The sequence below is a fragment of the Macrotis lagotis genome, chromosome 5 (assembly GCF_037893015.1).
Source record: "Macrotis lagotis isolate mMagLag1 chromosome 5, bilby.v1.9.chrom.fasta, whole genome shotgun sequence".
In the NCBI taxonomy this organism is placed as follows: Eukaryota; Metazoa; Chordata; class Mammalia; order Peramelemorphia; family Peramelidae; genus Macrotis; species Macrotis lagotis.
The window spans coordinates 170,569,483-170,589,671 of NC_133662.1; the positions used below are offsets into that span (position 1 = coordinate 170,569,483).

The window sequence follows — 20,189 nt, forward strand, 5'->3', positions numbered from 1 at the left end:
TGAAACTATTGTTGATCAGAAATGGACCCTAGTCCATTTTTAACTTGGGCAGGTCCCTCCTTAGACAGTCCCCTCCCCCAACTCCCTAGTTCTCTTCATATTGATGCTGAATTTAATAAAGAGACTCTAGGCATGACTCACAGCTGCCTAAAAGATCTGTCAGCCTCAGCCTCCCTAGTAGCAGGAACATGTTTTTCACTGACTCCTTTATCTGCCTATTTAAAAGAACTTTTCCTGAGGTGATAGTCTTGAGGTGCTGTCCTCTAATTATTTTTTCTTTCTCTAGCAGATAATTTTGCTCTCAGTTTACTTCTTCTAATTTTTATGCCCTTGCATCTTTGTTCTCTCAAAGGCTTAAACGCCCCGCCCCCTGGTCTTCATTTTTCTTGATTCCTGGACTTGGCTCTCTTGCTGAAACTTTTTCTCCTGTAACTTTTTTTTTTTTTTTACTTTGAACCCTCCTGGTTCTTTGATAGGTCAGATAGTAGATAGAGCAGGATGAGTTGAATTTAAATCTGTCTTCAGACACTTACTAGCTGTATGACCTTGGACAAGTACCTTAACCTCTGCCTCAGTTTTCTCCACTGTAAGAAGGGAGATAATAATACCTCTCAGGATTATTAGGAAAAAAATGAAATAATATTTATAAGGTGTTAACACTCTTTTTCATTATTCTAAGACTTTAATTTTCTCTCTTCATAACCTGAAATCTACAAATTTGTTTTTAATATGTTGATCATTGTGTTTCAATATATTGTATTTTGTTTCCTTTGTAATCCTATGTACTTCTCTCTGTGTATGTGTATATGTATATGTGTGTATATATCTGTATAGTCTATATATTTTATCTATATCTTCAATGCTTTGAAAAAGAAACATTCTGAGAATTGATCCATAGACTTCACCAGATTGCCAGAGGGGTTCAACATACAAAAAAGTTGTTTTCCTGGTGCCTGCCCAGGTCTTCATTCATTAACCACCTGCTAGAAATCAGTACTTGAATGCTTCAATGCAATACTTCAAACTCAGTCTTACAAACCAAACTTAGGAAACTATAGTTTCCATAGGTTCTATAGTTGGAAGGAAACCTAGAGATTGTTGATCTTAATCTCCCTTCATTTTACAGATGACGAAACTGAGACTCAGAGAGATACCTTGTCCATGGTAATACTAACTAGTTAACATATCTTTATTAAATATTACATGTCAGGAACTGTGCTAATGGAGGAAGAAACATGCAAATAATCATACTACAGACAAAATAAACATTTAATAGAAGGTAATCTTAGAGGAAAGAAACCAGGAAGGGTACAGACTGAGAATGGCCTTATCTAGAAGGTCAGTTTTGTGCAGAGTATTGAAAGAAGTCAAGTCATCATAGATAAATGTAGAGTATATGGTGGGGATAAAGTGAAAGAATACTGAATGTCAGGAGGATGTTCATTATTTCCTTTCTTATGCTATGGCCTAATTTCTTCTGAAGCCTCACACCTCTTCACTGGTTGAGTGCCTCCTGTCTTCTGTGGAGATTTTATATTATCCTTGGTTCTCCATCTGTGATTTGGATGTATTCTTTACCATCTTCACCTAGTATGCCTGTAATTGGCTTAAGTTAAAGATCCAAACCTCATATGGGGTGTCCCAAAGGTCTTAAGACAAACAGGAGCATATAAAAGGAATAGAATGTGCATAAGTTATTAAAGCTTAAAACTGCACCAAGACTTTTGGGACATCCTATGTACTGCCTGGTATCTAAGACCTATTCCTTTCAGTATTTACTGATTGATTTGCCCCTTTTGGAGCAATTTTTTTGAGGAAATCCCCAAAGAAGGTTTAAAAATTGTGGGATATCTGGTCTTATAGATCCAAATCCGTTGTTCTTTCTACTATATTATGTTCTTGAAATGTTATTTTGACAGTTTTTTTAGTCAATGGCAACAGTATTGTTCCTGTCATTTCAAAAGCTTTGTATCATCTTTAGCTCTTTTTCTTGCCCCAGATATATATTTAATTGCCTCATTCTATTGCATACAGTTTCATTTGTATCTATCTTCTCCATATTGCTTTTGTTACCTCCCTACTTTAGGCTCATTATCTCTCACTTAGATTATTCTCTCCCATAATTAGTCTTCTCCTGAATCCATGCTACTCATATTATTTGGTTATTTCTATACAGCATAGCTTAAACATTTCATCCTCTTACTGAAAAACTTTTACTCCCCATCACCTAAGTAAAATTTAAATGATTTTATCAGACTTTTACCTTTTAGGATTCCCTCTTAAGTTACATATTTAGCCTTGTCTTTTTTTATTCTCTTAAAACATTTCTCTGAGTTAGGTGGGTTTTTTAGTTCCCTAAATGTCTTTCTCTTTTCTCTTAACCTTGATCTTAATTCTCCATACTTTATATAAATGTATATATATAATATGATTTTTGCAAATCACTTTCAAAGGCTTCTCTAGAGCAACATCACAGAATGCAGGACCTGGATTCAGAAAGACATCTTCCTGAATTCAAGTCCAGCCTCAAACCCTGGGCAAGTCAGTTAACCTGATTTACCTCAGTTTCCTCATCTGCAAATTGAGCTGAAGGAGGAAATGCTAAACTACTCCGTTATCTTTGCCAGGAAAACCTCAGATGAGGTCTTAGCCATGACTAAAATGACTCCACGAGAATTTATCTGCTTTGTGAATTTTTTAAATTTTAATTTATTTTATTGTCTTTTTTTTAACATAATCTATATATTCTAAATTTCTTTCTCTCCTCCCCTCCTCACCCATCATATTAACCATGTCTACATTTATATTTGGCATTTCACACATATTGTTTCCCATTTTTTCATTGAGAATGAGGGAAGTACTTCTTTATATCCCTTCTTTGGAGTACAGCTTTGTCATAATTTGATTACTCTTTATTAAAAAAAGTTAGAAATTTATTTTCTTTCTCTTCTGTTGTTGTTGAAAAATTACTTTGAGGCATATGATTCAGTCTTGTTATACAGTTTCCTCAATATAGAAACTACATGCACATATTAAATACAGACATAGATCTGTGAGTATATACAAATATAAATATATATTCAGATAGATATATATATATATGTACATACACATATACATATGCATCCATGTGTGTATTTGCATCCTAGTTCATCTTGTTGCTGAATTGGATCCATATTTTTTTTATCATTGATCCTTTTTAGGGTTAGAGTTAAGAGAAAAGAGAAGTGGTCCTTCTATTGATCCTGGTTCTTAAATTTCAGGTTGTTTGTTTTTGCAGTGTTGTGTAAATTGTTCTGGTTTTTGTACTCATTTCATTCTTTATCTTTTTATAAAAGTCTTCAAAAATGTCCAATCTTATGACATGACTGTTACTGTTTAAATTGTTTTTCAGATTCTAAATACTTTGCATTCTATCAGTTTATAAAAGTCTATGCCTTTTTTTTGTTTGTTTTTTTGCAAGGCAATGGGGTTAAGTGGCTTACCCAAGGCCACACAGCTGGGTAATTATTAAGTGTCTGAGGCCAGATTTGAACTTGAGTATTCCTGACTCCAGGGTCAGTGCTCTTATCCACTGCACCACCTAGCCTCCCCCTTAGGCCTTTTTAAAAATCATTTATTTCCTTATTTCTTATAGCACAATAGTACTCCTTCACAAGTATTAAAATAATCACAAGTTATTCAGCTTAGTTTTGGGGGGGTTGCCACCACAAAAAGAACAGCTTAAATTTTTTATATATAAATGTTCTCTTTGCTTTTTTTTCATTACTCTGAATATATACTGTAACTTTTTGTATATATAATTTCAAATTGTTTTCCAGAATGGAGTAGAAGAAAAATACATGACCAAACAAAAAATAGAGAATATTACAGAAGATAAAAAGTATCATTTTGATTATGTAAAATTAAAAGATTTTTGTGCAAACAAATCTTAATGAAACTAAGATTAAAAAGTAAGGCAGTAACTGGGAAAAGTATTTTCAATAAGGTTTTCTTAGATCTCATTTCCAAGACACATGAGAAACTATTGCAGATTTATAAGAAAAAGAACCATTCCACAGTTGATAAATGGTCTAGTGATATATCTGAAAAGACAGTTCTGTATTATCCAAGGGAAAAAAAGTAGGCAGCATTTGAACCCAAGCTGTATTATCTGTATTAGGGCATCCCCTAAACCTGTCTTTTTGAGTTGTCATATTTTCTGGAATCACTGGACACAGAGCATGAAGGAGACCCTGAATGTGTCAAGGACAGCCCCTACCCCTCAAGTGACATAATTCGGTTTTTGCATCTCAGCCTAGATTCTCTGTGTATACTTTGGAGTCAAGATAAAACCAACTAATCTGTGCCAGGTTGGGAAAATGTTTGTGCAGCTGGGATCCTTTGCAAATAAGCAGATGAACCTTCCTAGCTTCGTAGTCTAGCAATTCCTAAGGGAAAATAATTCATTTTTCGCCATTGTCTTGCTCCTTCCCTTGGGGAGTGGTTTTGCTCTTTTCCCAACTTCACTGCACCTTGTCCCCTCCCATGCCATGCCCTTTCTTGTTCTCTTCTTTTTTGTTGTACTTTCATAAATATGCAAGTTTCTGTAAGGACTGTGAACACTTTGGGTGCCCTTGGATGTTCATTTCTTTTCTAATAAGCCTGGTTTTCATATAAGTCTTGAGACATAATTGCCTGTTGACAATAGTTAATATGAAAAGAAATATTCTAAATCACTATAGAGAAATGCAAATGAAAGCTATTCTGAGATTCCATCTCACACCTTTCCTATTGGCAAATATGACAAAAAAAGGGAAAATGTTGAAAAGGTTCTGGGAAAACAGGCACATTGATGCACTATTGGTGGATCCATATATTGGAACAACTTTTCTGAAAAAGCAGCCTGGAATTAATACACACAAAAAAAGTTCATTTTTCTTACATTGACTGTTTCTGTACTTTTTTTCATGCTAACTCTTGCCATTCCATCAGTTTTTTGAATCTGAATTCAGATTGTCATTTACTGCATGAAGCCAATTAAGCCCCTCAGAAGTAGTTTGTTCATCCTCTGAGCTCCCATAGCACTTTTTACCTTTCATTGCTTTTTCATGTTCCTCCTTGTATTATGCTTATTTGTATTATATCTTATCTCTTGCACTGTATTTTTAATCCCTTGGTGGAAGCTTCATGTCTTATTTATATTCTCCACAGCATCTATCATAGTGCTTCACATAGTTTATGCGCATTAGGTACTCTGGAAGTAATGATTGTGATTTTTTTTCCTTTCTCCTGACAGATTACTTTATATCTCCTCTCTCCCTTAGTGTTCTTGCTCTGTACATAATAGGATCTTTAGAAAAATTATTGGAATTTCAATTCAAATGGGAAAAAAACCTTAGAGAATTTATGAAAGTAAAAACTGCCCTATCAAAATTAGTAGTTTTATTATTTTGATCACTGAAATATGCAGAGAGGGACACTGGAAGAGTTTGATTTGGAGTCAGAAGGCTTGGGTTCAAATGCTGCCTACTTTTTTTCCCTTGGATAAGAGCTCTCATCTGTGAAATTAATGAGCTGGTCTAAATGACCTCTAAAGTGCCTTCTAGCTATACTATGAAATTATTAGCATTTTTGATGCAGTATAGTGTTGTTCCTGCATTCAATATTTCTTCTTTGGTTTTATTTTTTCCAAAGTCATAGGAATCTCTTAATTTCCAATTTTGAGGAGATATCAGATATTTTTTTGGTTGTAATACATTATTAAAAATTCACTGGTTACTACAGGCTTTTATTGAGAGAGCCTGACTTTAAAATTTCTGACTTAAAAGGAATTTAGGAAACTAGAATATTACGTTGAGTCTTACATGTACTATTTTAAAAAAACAGAATCTTTGATTTTTATTGATATGGAAAATATCCAATAAAGATACCTCCTCCATCAAAGTAGTTTAGCATCTGCTCTGCCCACTACTGTTTTAGGCTGAAAAGATTGAGTTATTTGCCATTTTCTGCATTGCAGAGGACTACAGATTGTAGAGATGGAACTTGAACCTCAGGTCTTTCTAATTTCAAGACTAATTCTCTTTTCTTTTACCTATGTAAAATCAATTCTTTAAAATAGATTTTAATTTATAAATCTAAATGTTTATAGGTTTTGGGAGGAAATTTGTTTTTAAATTTTGCTTGTTATTAGTTGCTATTTGGTTGCCCACTAGAGGTCCTCTGACATTGTTATTCTGTGATGCAGTAAATTTGTGTTTGACTGACTAGAGGGCTTTCCAGATTCAAAAAAGTTTGAGGAAGATTTAAGAATTCACAGCAACATTTTTGACTGGTCCTTTTCTCAGTCCTCCAGTCAGGAATTTTGAATTGGTCCTGGGGCAAGTAATTCATATCCAATCATTTTTATCTGCTTTCCCTGGAAAAGTTTGAATTATCTATTTTAAGGTCTTGATTTTTTCACTCAAAATATTAGCTAACCCTATTTATTTAACTTTGTGTCCCGGAAATTTAGCAATTACTCTGTTACTTTATCCAAGTCATTGATAAGAATACTAAATAATACAAATCTGTATAACTCTTCTGGAAAGTTTCTTTCCAAGTTGACCTTATCTTCTCTTGGTGTCTGGCCATTCAACCTGTTTTGAATCTTCCTAACTGTACTATTATCTTAGCTTACCCTGCTCTATCTTATTCATGAGAAAGACATGAAGAATTTTTTGAAGTTCTTTGCTAAAATCTATTATATAGTTATAACATTTACCTAGTTTACCAGTATGGTAGTCCTAAAGGAGGAGTGAGCTTTTTTTTTGAAGTTTTCCAAAGATTGTTGCCAGTGGACCAAGAGTCACATTTGCTGATTCTTAACAGTATCTTGGAATGGATATTATTGATCTATACTGTAATTCTTACCTGGTGCTTGATTTCATCAGAGACTTTTAGGTATATACTCTTTTTCATGTGCATTCTCTGTGTCCTTTTTATTTTTACATAACATTTATGAATAGATCATTCCCAGTGAGCTTTTCTTTAAAAAAAATGAAGCAATTAACCGAAATCAACAAACTTATGAACCACATGTAACCATCATTCAGTCAATAAATAGATATTATGTGCCATATAGAGGCAGCTAGATGTCTCAGTGGTTACAGTACTGGTCCTGGAAACCAGGAAGACCTGAGCTCAAAGCTGGCTTCAGGCATTCACTAGCTTTGTGACTCAGGACACGTCACTTAATTAACCTTTGTTTGCCTAATCCATTGGAAAGGACAATGACAATCCATTCCAGTATGTTCAATAAGAAAATCCCAGAGGGGGAACAAGAATGGAACATGACTGAACAACAACATATGTGCATTTATTGGAGTAAGTTGTAGAGGTACAAAAAAAGGGCAAAAAAACAGTTCCTGCCCTCAACATGCTCACATTCTGCTTGAAGAGGGAGCATGCAAATAACTGTACATATAAAATATATATAGTCTTAATAGAAGGTAGTCTCAGTGTGGGGTAGCCTTAGTGGGTGTGAGCGTGGGAGCAGGGACTTAAGAAAGGCCTTGGAGGTAGATTTGAACTGAAACCTGAAGGAAGCCTGATGATATTCTTTGATTAAGAGCAGATGCATTTTTTAGTTAATAAATATCATAGATGTTTCCTGGAATTCTTTGTTTTTATGGCTGTCTCCTGGAATTCTTCATATTTGTGATTTCTTTTGATTCAACAATATTGAATTATGTTTATAAATTAAATTCTTAGGTCTTTGGACATCTAGGTACTTTTTTTAAAAAAATTGAAATTTTATTTTATTTTTCCAATTATATGCAAAGGTAGTTTTCAACATTTCATCCATTTGCAAGTTAATGAGTTTCATATTTTTCTATCACCTTCCTTTCCCTCTCCTCCTCCCCATGGTGGTGAGCAATCTGGTAAAAGTTGTACACATACAATTGTGTTTTACGTATTTTCCATATTAGTCATGTTGTGAAAGAAGAATAAGAACTAAAGGGAAGGGGGGAAAAACCATGTGAAAGGAAAAGAAAATCATAAAAGAAGTTTTAAAAAAGTGAATATAGTATACTTTGCTTTGCATTCAGATGCCATATCTTTTTCTCTGGATGTGGATGACTTTGTCCATAACTGGACTTCTAGGATTGTCCTTGGTAACTGAACTGTTGAGAGGAGCTGTGTCTATCATGGATGATCATCTTACAGTGTTGTTAATGTGCACAATGATCTCTTGATTCTGCTCACTGCACTCAGCATCAATTCATGCAAGTCTTCCCATGCTTTTCTAAAGTTCAACTGTTCATTATTTTTTTTTTATTTATAGAAGCATTTTTTTTTCTTCTGGTAGTAAAGGACTGGAAACAAAGTAGATCCTCATTAATTGAGAAAGGGCTTAATGTAATGGAATATTATTGTGATGTAACAAATACCAAACATGCTAAAATATAGAGAAGCATGGAAATACAAAATGAAAAAAGCAGAACCAGGAAAATAGTACATGCAGTAACTATAATAGAACAACCATAACAATTGCAATTGAATGCTGTGAAATTATAATGACCAAGTTCCACTCCTCCCCCTCCAAAGAAGACATTTTCCCCTGCTCCTTTGTAGATAGAACAAGAAGATCACAAATAACAACAAAATTTTTCAATGAGTTGATTTGTTTTGATAACTTTTTTCTTTTAATCCTCCACACCCTGTTAAGGGATTTATCCAAGGGCACACAGGTGAATGAATTATTTAGTTGGATTTGAACCCAAGTCCTCCTGACTCCAGGGCCAGTGCTCTATCCACTGTGTCACCTAGCTGCCCCTCTTATTCCTTTAAAAAAAAAAAAAGCTTTGTTATAAGGAATGGCTCAGGGGCCCAAAAGGGCTAGAGGGGGAAATAAGGTGATGTAAAAAATTATGTGGTTCTTGTCCATATCCTCCTGTAAATTATTTAAAGGGAGCCCTCCCAACTTGCTGAGAGTCTTGTAGTTTTCTTGAAATTATGTAGATAATAATGAAGCACATGGCTGGTCCATCAGTTAAACTGCTCTTAGCACATAACTAGCATATCTTCTCTGCTGCCATCCATATACTCTATGCTCCAGAGATTTGACCTTCTTGATCTTCCTATACAAAACACTGAATCTCCATATTCCTTTTCATTGACTTTTCCCCACACCTAGAATACTCTACCTTCTTATGTCTAAGTCCTGGTCTCCATGACTTTCTTCAAATCTCAGTTCAAATCCTACCTTCAATGATAGTGTCTTTCTTCTGAGATTGCCTTCAATTTGTCCTGTATATATATATATATATATATAGTATGTATTTAGTTGTTTATGGGTTATCTCCACCATTAAAATGTTTTCTCCTTGTCTTTATCTTCATCACTTAATACAGTGTCTGTTAAAAAGGCAGCGTTAAATTCTTATTGTGGAGGTCTTTTTTTTTAAATTTATTTTTATTAAAGATATTATTTGAGTTTTACATTTTCCCCCCAATCTTGCTTCCCCTCCCCCCTCCCCCCCCAGAAAGCGCTCTGTCAGTCTTTACTTTGTTTATGTTGTATCTTGATCCAAATTGAGTGTGATGAGAGAGAGATCATATCCTTAAAGAGAAGTCTAAGAGGTAACAAGATCAGACAATAAGCTATCTGTTTTTTTTTTTTCTAAATTAAAGGGAATAGTCCTTTCTCTTTAAACTCCACAGCTTCTTATCTGGATACAGATGGTACTCTCCTTTGCAGACAGCCCAAAATTGTTCCCGATTGTTGCACTGATGGAATGAGCAAGTCCTTCAAGGATGAACATCACTCACATGTTGCTGTTAGGGTGTACAGTGTTTTTCTGGTTCTGCTCATCTCACTCAGCATCAGTTCATGCAAATTCCTCCAGGTTTCCCTGAAATCCTGTCCCTCCTGGTTTCTAATAGAGCAATAGTGTTCCATGACATACATATACCACAGTTTGCTAAGCCATTCCCCAATTGAAGGACATTTACTGGATTTCCAATTCTTTGCCATGTTCATTATTTCTTAAAGAACAGTACTACTCTATAATATTCATATACCATAACTTGTTCAGCCATTCCCCAATTGATGGGCATCTCCTCACTTTCCTATTCTTTGCCACTGCAGAAAGAAGTGCTATAAATATTTTTGAACATATGAGATTTTTTCTGTTTGTTTTTTTTAATGATCTCTTTGAAATACAGACCTAGTAAGTGTCATTGCTGAATCAAAGTAAGTAAGCCCAGTTATACTGCTCTTTGGGCATAGTTCCATATTGCTCTCTAGAATGACTGGATCAGTTCTCGGTACTTTTCTAATGTTGTTCCCCTTTTCTTGCCTTTCTTGTACCACATCCACTTAGTTGCCAAATGTTATTTTTTTTCCCTTGTGCTACTTTTTTTATTTTTCTTTCCTCTACAATCTCAATGTCACTTAGAATTTTAGATCTTTGTCACCTTATGCATGGGTGGTTATTACAGTATTTATCCATCTTGTCTTCCTTTTCTAGTCTGTTCTGTTATACTCTATATATCTAGTACTTCAAGGATACATAATCTTATCATTTGAGTATTCCTCAATTGTTCCAGATACTAACTCATTCATGCCTCCTTATTCTGTGACATCTTAAAAATTTTGTCTCAGAAATTTTCATCACATTGGGCATATCCTCTAAATGGAAAGAACTACTTCCAAAACTTCCATTTGAGGTATGTAGTAGATACTTAATAAATTCTTTTGATTGCCAGAGGTATTACTATGAATCCATAGTGTTCTTAATCTTTTTTGACAGTCTACTGAACTCCTTCTTTTTAAAATTAATGAAATAATGTACATAGGATTACAAAGAAAGCCAATTGTGGTAAAATGCACTTATAAAAATATTTTTTTTTTATATAACAAGTTCATATATCTGAGAAGAACCCTTCCCAAAGGTCTTTTTCATTATATTTCATTAAGGGCACTAGTGTGGAATTTTGGCTCATCTATTATATATCTCCTTTTCTGGTCATGCATTTCTTGGGCTACCACTTAATGGATGATGTAAGTTATTATTTGGAATATACTATAGTTTACTCCACTCTTCATTGTTCTTTAAATCCCCTGCAGTTTGGCCATGTGTGCAACATTACCCAGAGATTTGAGTGATGGTGTTGGTAGAGGGTGTTTTCTTTACTTACAATTTATAGTCTTAATTGCCTGAAGCATTGAGAGGTTAAATAATTTTCCAGGATCATAATCTCTCTTTAACTGCCTAAGGGTACCATCACTTTCTTACTCAATAAATTCTTTTGCCTTCTATTGCATCTACATAAAAATTACCATGTTTAACTTTTAAAGCCTTGTACAACTTATTCCCAGCTATCTTTCTACTTTCGTTGGATATTACTCTACCTTCCATCCTCTGCAGTTTAGCCAAAATGATCTCTCTGTGTCTCAGACGTAGTTCTCCATCTGTAGTTTCTATACATTTATTGTAGCTATCCCTTGACCCTCCACTGCTTCTTCACTACCTCCTCATGGAGAAGCCTTCACTTTGAAGACCTTTCCTTTTTTCCCCCAGTTAGTAGTCCTCTCCTTGCCTGACTTTCTCTTGACTTACATGCCTACCACTCATCTTTAAATTCTTTTGAGATTAATTTATACATATGATGGTGTTGTTGATGAAAATGCTGGGACAAGCAAGTTTTTACAAATAATTTTCTGCAGCAGACTGCCAGATTAATATTTCAAAAAATTTTCATTGACTCCTCATTTTTTACTGAACAAAATCTGAACTCTGTTGCCCACCCTTAGGATATTCATAAACTACTCCCAACCTCCTTTTCCTGTACATTTTCCCACATAATCTCTCTGCTTTAACTATCCTGATCCCTTATTCTTCCCTCAATGTCATGTCTGTGCTTGCTTCTCTAATACCATTTTAGCAAAATTGCGTCTTGTAATCTTTTTTTCTCTTATACTTCTCCAGCACCATAAATTAAATTTTTCACTCATTTGTGAATATTGAAATGATAGTTTTGGAAATATTTGTCGTTATTTCTGTACCAGAATTTTAACATTTTATACAACAAAATTCAGGATAGGTTGTTTTTTAAAGTAGGTGATCTTATTTACAATAGTAATATTATATAATAATAACATTCATGATATTTATCTCACATATAACATTTGCTGACTGCCCATTCTTGAATTTGTGGATAGATAATTTCTCTTTATATATATATTTGTATATATATATATATATATATTATTCTCTATTAGCACACTATATTAGCATACTTTACAGCCTTCAAAGTGACTTCTCAAGCTTTTTTTTCTTTTGTCTAAAGTTATAAGATGGATATAGTTTGTACAAATCAAGAATTGGGTTGTTTTGCTTCCTTTAGAGTGATTGAGTTAGTGTTTTTAAAATCTTATCATCTTGATCATTTATTTCTTTCAAATTTCTCTGCCCTTAAAAAATTTCTATTTGATAGTCTGGTTGCTTCATTATCCATTTGTGTGTGTGTGTGTGTGTGTGTGTGTGTGTGTGTGTGTGTGTGTATATCTATCTATATATATATATTATCTTCATTAAATACTTAAAAGGTATTTAATGAGAGGATATAAATTTAAAAAATGAGGCAGTACCTTTTTTCTATTATTTGAAATAGTTGCTGCATTTTGATTTTCTTTTAAAGCTTTAATAATGAAAGATTTGAATAGCTAGGTGGCACAATGGATAGAGTGCTGGGCTAAATTCAGAAAGATTAATCTTACTCAGTTCAAAACTGTCCTCAAAGACTTACTTTGTGACCTTGGTAAGTCCCTTTAACTGTTTGCCTCAGTTTCTCATTTGTAATATGAGGTAAAGCAGGAAGTGGCAAAACACTCTTTGCTAAGTAAAATCATAAATGTAGAGTCAGAAATGACTGAGAAGACTGAACAATGAAACTATTAACAGCAAACAACACCACCCAAAAAATTAGATTTGGAAACCTGAGGCCTAGAAAACCTGAGTGACTAGTTTGGTGTTACATACCTTATTTATTGTTCAATAAATATCTGGAGGAGACTTGACTATGGGATGCCAAGAGTATCTCCCCCATTTGCCAAAGAGGATAAGGTTTTCCAGGTCAGGGCTGGGATGTTCACTCTTAGCTCGCTTGTTTTTTAACTTTTGTTAAACTGAGAAAATTATACACAAGTATGTTAATTTCTGATAATCAATTCAACATAGATGACATACATTTAACAAAAAGGCAATTTCTTTTAGTTCTTTTTGATTTTAAATTTTTATGTTAAAAATTGATATTTTGTCAAATCTATTTTGAAAGAGTTTTGAATACAAATAGAAATAAGCCTGTTTTGCACAGTTCATAAAGTATCTTATTCTTTCCCTCTTTATATGTAGGCTAGAAACCCTAAATATATAATTTGTTGAATGCATAAAATCATTTGAAGTAAAATTTAGAACTCTAATGTTTCTTGAAAATGTACAAAATGGGGGCAGCTAGGTGGCGTAGTGGATAGAGTACTGGCCCTGAAGTCAGGAGTACCTGAGTTCACATCTGGCCTCCGACACTTAATAATTACCTAGCTGTGTGGCCTTGGGCAAGCCACTTAACCCCATTGCCTTGCAAAAAAAAAACCTATAAAAAAAAGAAAATGTTACAAAATGTTATAACTTTTTTTTGTCAATTTTTTAATATTTATATGGCACAAAATAATTGTGATTTTTGCAAAGTGGCCAAGTGGTTCCCACTAGATGAGGCAGGATTAAGTTGGTTAGGTTTTTCTATTTATAGAGAAACATGAAAAGATTAAAAGTATTTATTAAACAGATAGTAAATATTTTCTGATCTAGGTTCCTACATATTAAGACTTAAATGATAGCAACTCTTTTTCATTAATGCGGGTGAGAAAAGGAAGATGGGGCTTACTCATAGTATATCTTCCTTTGTGTAGTCATTTTGGATACTGACATTTACATAAATTATTTGATTTTTGAATTTTTCACTTTATTATTTGGGGGGGGGATATGTGTATGTGTGAAATTTATAGCTTTCCATGTAGGGTCTGTTTAAAGAGAAAAAATGAAATTCAAAGTCTGAACTCTTTTGACCCATGGTTTCCTTCATAAGCATTAGGAAGTAAGAGAACCTAAAAGTACTGACATATAAAAGGAATATGTTGAACAAAATCATTCATAAAATTTTTAGTTAAATATAAACCTCTATTTGTATCTACAAGAGCTTTATATTAGTAGTCATGATACTTTAATATGCCCTGGTAGTAACAAAGAGCACTTTCTTGCTAAATTTTGTTTTTCAAGGAAAATGAGAATAAAATATATTCGAATGAATCCTTCAAACTTGTATATGAGAGAAGGAGTAAGTAAATCATTTCTAGGTAAGAAGTGTCTGCTGTGATTGAAATAAAGTAGAAATATACAAAGTGGGAAGGAATTGTGTCTCCTTCTCTTGTTAAAATCCCAGAAAGGAAAGTGGTAGTTTGTTTTGATAAAGGAATAGAATTTGAGAATCTAATGAGAATAACTTACAATTCCTGCTATATCCTTTATTGAGGCAGAGAGATTGACATGGTGGAAGTAACATCCAGAAAGTGGCCAGGCTTCTAAAATTACAGTCATTTAGTTCTTTGTATTGTATGTTATTGTCACACAACCTCATTAGGCCGTCAATGATCAGAAATCCATTTGTGTCAGGGAGGCTTGGATAAGCCTAGAGTCATAGTCAGGAGGTTAGGGCAAGATGTAGATGTGTGAGTTCCAGAGGTCTAAATGAATAAATCAAAGTTCAGTCAAGGATCTCTGAGAGGAGCAGATGATTATTGAATCATATTTGGAGTTCAGGACATTATTTAAAATAAATGCCAGTTCTACTCACTTACTGCCTGTGTAACATTAGATAAGCTATTGAATTTCTCATTTCCCATTGAATTTGATCATTTTTAAGTTTTAAATCTTCAATGCTGCTTGGGATCAGGTTAGAATCTTAGTGAATACTTCAGATAAGAGTTCAGTTCCAAGAATGTGTATAGATCTGTAAAAATTTAAATGTAACAGAAAGGTATCAATATTTTTTTTAGGTTTTTTTTTTTTGCAAGGCAAATGGGGTTAAGTGGCTTGCCCAAGGCCATACGGATAGGTGCGGTTAGGTAATTATTGTCTGATGCTGGATTTGAACTCAAGTACTCCTGACTCCAGGGCCGGTGCTCTATCCACCTCACCACCTAGCCACCCCTGGGGTAGCAATATTCTAAGAAAACAGATCTAATTAATGTCTTTTATATTAGCCTGGAGTGATGAAGAGCCCTAGCTGGAAATCTCGGAGATTGAGAGAAGCTGGTACGGGGAGAGATAACAAGCCTAGGTAGGCAGAGAAGGGAGTAGGTACAGAAGACCAACAATTAGAATGACCTTGATTTTAAACCAGTGGATTTTGAGGAAGACTCAATCATAGGGTCATTAAGAATAGAACCAGGACCAAATAGTATAATCTGAAATCCTAATTGACCCCGGGGGAATCCAGACAGTTTCTAAAGACTATGCTGTTTTATCTTTGTTGATTGAGCTCTCTTTTGTATAGCCAAGAAGTTGACTTACTGAGTAGTAGATTTAAAAAGCACCTGGTGAAACCCAAAACACAGTCTCTCATCAAAAGAATTTTAATATATATTTTAGAAGGATTTAGATAAAGGTTGTGGTTTGATCAAGTGCTCTGTCACTTCATTTAATTGTGGTTAATAGAAAATCTATGACCGTATTTTTCAGTATAACATAAAGGAAATAATCTACATGGGGAAATCAGTAAATGAATTTTGAATATTAAAAAAACTGCAGTTCAGAATTATCATACTTAAATTGAATTCTTCAACCATTCACAAAATTTTCTAGAGTCATGATGTAGGCCTTGGACAATTTAATAATTATTAACAAAAAAAGGCATTCTTTTTGTTTGAATTGAGGAATTTATCTGAACAAAAATAGCATTTTAATTTAAGTAGGATAATGTCAGTAGAAAAATGTCTGGAATTTTCATGAATTTTAATCACTTTTGCAGGATTAGTCTTCCTTTGTATTTAAAGATATGTCCTTTTTCTTTAGCTCTATTCCCTGAATGACTACAAGCCACCTATTTCCAAGGCTAAAATGACACAGATTACCAAGGCAGCCATCAAAGCTATTAAGGTGAGAAATCAGTGATTTTTCTTGAACTACTGTTGCTTAGAACAAAGAAATAGTTTCTAAAACTGAGAGATATTTTTATTTCTTGTGTGTGTTATGTACTTCACTTAGTTTATATAGATACAGATATATTTATGAAATATTGAAATAATTCTAGGTTACTGAAAATAGACTTTGTGATTTCTTTGAAAGAAAAAAATACAAGTATTCACTAAAAAAATGATAGTAATTTTAGACTGCCCTCTTTTGTTACTAGTCAGGTTTGGAGGAAAGTACGACTTTATATTTAGACAACCATGTTTGTTAAATTTACTTTTAAATATCTGGCACAGCAAAATTTTGATGAATAGATAAAAGAAAAGCTCAGAATGGGAAGTTGAGGATTGTTGGAATTAGGCTAAACAAAACATAGTATTTGCAATACAGTAGAGTAGATGATGGATATTTGACATTTTTGCTAGTCTGCATTAGAATAATACTTATCCAAACAATAAAGGTTTACATTGCTTTCTTTAAGATAGTTTTACTTAGTTACAGGTTGTCCCAAAAGTCTTAGTGCAGGTACAGGTTATTTTAAAAAAATAAAACTTAAAATTGCACTAAGACTTTTGGGACCCTATGTGTAAGAATTTGCCATTATCTTGAGTTTTTCAAAAAGCCTCAGATAATTAATATTTTTTCCATTGACTTTATTGTAGACCAAGATAACCAAACAGCTGGTATCAAGATTTTTTCCCCCCTAAAAACAATCTGTAGATTATGCTATAGTACAGTAGTATAAAATATCATTGTATTCTAAGAGCCTTTATGTTCAGTATTTAAAAATGTAGTGAACACTGAAGTTCATAAAGATGCTCTACTCTGAAAGGAATCCAGAAGCGATTTTGGGTTTATCCAACATTTTCCATAGTTTTGTTAAGTCTATTTTTATTATATTTTAATTCTTTTAAATTGCAGTTTTTCTTCTCCTGTGCATTGAGAGGTTTGGAGTAGATGCCCTTCTTGCTCCAGCAGTTTTGTGGTTATAATTATCACATATATAATTTATATAGAAACTTTTATTTAAAGAGATTTAATCTGACTACTCCATTTTCCCAATCATTATACATAAGTAGAATTTTATTATTTCTTTTTTAAGGACTAGTTATATATTTGATTATTTTAATAAAAGAAACTAACTTTTTAATTTCTTGTTTAAATTCCTTGTTTTTAACTTTTTTACTTGTTTTTTCTTAGACACACTTAAAAGTGTCTTTTTTGTTAAGAGGATTAAAGTCTTTTGGAAATTGCTAATTATCTACCCCATTAAGGAAGCTCAGCTGAAAATTTATTTAGACATTTAATAATTTGAGAGTTTTTAATGTATTCAAGTATAACATTGCCATGTATTTTTCATATATATATGTATACACACATGCTATTTACACTTTAAAAGCTGCATCTTATTTACAAAGTATTATTTCTTTTATTTTAGTTCTATAAACATGTGGTACAGAGTGTTGAGAAATTCATTCAAAAGGTAAGTTATATATATTATATAAATAAATTGTAAATATATTGAAACTGTCTGTGACTTTATATATAAAGAATTAATAAAATTTTAATTTACATGTAATTTTTATAACAACTTAATTACCCAGGCAGTGTTTAAAAGAGAGAAGTAAGATGTATCATTTTTCATGAAACAGCTTATTGCAGTAGAAACGCATCAGAATTGGTGTCAGAAAGTCTTGCGATTACTGCCTTTAATACTAATTATCTGATTGACCACAGGGAAGTTATTCAGCATTTCCAAAACAGAACCATCCGCTTTACTTCCAAAATCACCTCTCTCCCTCAGTCACTTAGTCAGTAATCATTTATCAAGCACTCAACATGTACCAAGTAGTATGCTAAGAGCTGGGGATACAAAAAAAAAATGCATGAAGTCTTTACCTTGAGAGAACTCAAACTCTAATGGGGGCAAGTAGCACACACATTGCTATGTATAAACAAGACAGACAGACAGACACACACACACACACAGTGTAAATGGGAGACAATCTAGTAGGGAAGATACTATCAAGGGAGGGGAGATTGAGGGAGACTGGAAAAAAGCCTCTTGGAGAGGGTGAGATTTGAACCGAAGAAAGTCAGTGAAGTTGTAGAGGTAAAAAGATAGCATTCTAGGCATTTAGAACTCTAGAGAAGCTGATGATCTCCTCAAAATGTTTCTAATTCATACTTGAAGGAAATATTTAATTTCAATTAATGAAGTGAAATTAGTGATGTGATTTTTTTTTTCCTGAACCCCTTTAGGGTCCTTGAACCCTATGTTAAAAACCCCTGGTAGAGAAGGAAAAGAGAAGAGGGGCCCAAGACAGACACTTGGTGTACACCCTTCAGGAAGTTCCAACAAAGGAGACTGAGAAGGAGCAGAGAGGTAGAAGGAGAATCAAGAGAGAATGGCATCCCAGAAACTCAGACAATAGAGAGAAAGAGCACATATTTTAAGTTGAAAGATGACCATGCAGAGGTTTTTGAAGACAATGAGAGGAAGGAAGGAAATGGGGGCACCATTTGCAGTTGACTGAAGGAATTTAAGTATGAAAAAGAGTTTGAAGGACAATAGCTATGAAGGATGGTTGGGTCAGTTGAACAGCTTTTAAGGGTGGAGAAAATAAGAGCATTTATTGAATGCTGGGAAACCCACAGTCATCCTCAACTTCCATTATCCATCCCCAACTCCCATCCAATCAGTTTTCAAATCTTATTGATTCTCCCTTAGTTGCATTTCCAATTCCATCCCTTTCTCTTCATTAGTACTGCAGTTACCCTCATTTGTGCCTTTGTCATCCATTGTCTAGACCAGTTTTTCAGCAACCTTCTAATACTGGTTTCTCTTCCACAAGTTTCTTCTCCTTCTAGTTTGCCCTACTTAACTCCCAAAATATTATCCTAAAGCACAGATCTGACTGTGTCAACTTCCCTGCTCAAAAAAACTCCAATAACTTATCATTTCTGTAGGAAAAAATATACATTTCTCTGGCATTTAAAATTCTTCTGATCAATCTCTGGTTTATATTTCTAGATTTACTACACATTACTCCTCTTCTCAAACAGAATATATTTTGTTTATATGTTTATGCATGCATGCATCCAACCATCCATATTTACACACACACACACACTCTCACACCCACTCATATATGCATATATATGTACATACAGCTTTACCACAATGAAATACAAATTCCCCAAGGCTTCTTCATTTTGTTTTTCACTTTTATGTTCCCAGTCTCTAAGACAATGACTGGCATATGCTTAGAAATTGCTTATTGCTTGATGATTTTTATTTTAATTCCCTGAGTCTGGTTCTTTTTCTTTTTTTCTTTTCTTAATCAATGGGGTTAAATGACTTGCACAAGGTCACACAACTAGGTAATTTTTAAGTGTCTGGGACTGGATTTGAACTTGGGTCCTTCTGACTCCAGGCTGGAGCTCTATTTAATGTGCCATCTAGCTGCTCTCCCTGAGTCTGTTTCTTACTCTCCATTAAATGGAAATAACTATTATACCTGTCCCCAAAGGTTACTAAATGTGAATTTAGTTAGATAATGAATATAAAATACTTTGTAAACCGTAAAGTGTTATAAATTGTCAACTACTGCAATTCTAGTTAATTATAAAAAGAAAAATTGTGCATTTGATTTTTGCCAGCACTTTTAAAATTCACTGAGATATAATAAACATATCTGATGGTAGAAAACATTGATCATTTCATAAAGTGTACTTGTATCAATGTGGTGCTCTATCTTTTCATATTTCATCAAATATATTTTAAGTTCTAGTCTTTTATAATAATGCCCCTTTTGAATGGAGTTGAGTATAATGACTCCCAAGTGTATTCTGTTCTGCTAGGCTATTTTATTTGATCCATCAGCCAAATATAACACTATTTGCTAGATTTAGCACATTTGTCATACATTGAAAGCAATAGAATTGGAAGGAGGAATAGAATTGGAAATGGTTC

At 33.6% G+C, this 20,189-nt stretch overlaps 1 protein-coding gene across 6 annotated transcripts in view; it reads left to right on the forward strand.

Moving 5' to 3' along the window:
• Nucleotides 1-20,189, forward strand: part of SCAF8 (SR-related CTD associated factor 8) — a 242,146-nt gene that overhangs the window by 16,599 nt on the left and 205,358 nt on the right. For all 6 annotated transcript variants that reach the window (XR_012468588.1, XR_012468589.1, XM_074187904.1 and 3 more), the window contains 2 exons: nt 16,097-16,180; nt 17,652-17,696. Coding sequence is in view for 4 of the 6 variants with exons in the window: in XM_074187904.1 (XP_074044005.1) it covers nt 16,097-16,180; nt 17,652-17,696 (129 nt within the window). In the remaining 2 variants the exon portion in view is untranslated. The remainder of the gene's footprint in view (nt 1-16,096; nt 16,181-17,651; nt 17,697-20,189) is intronic.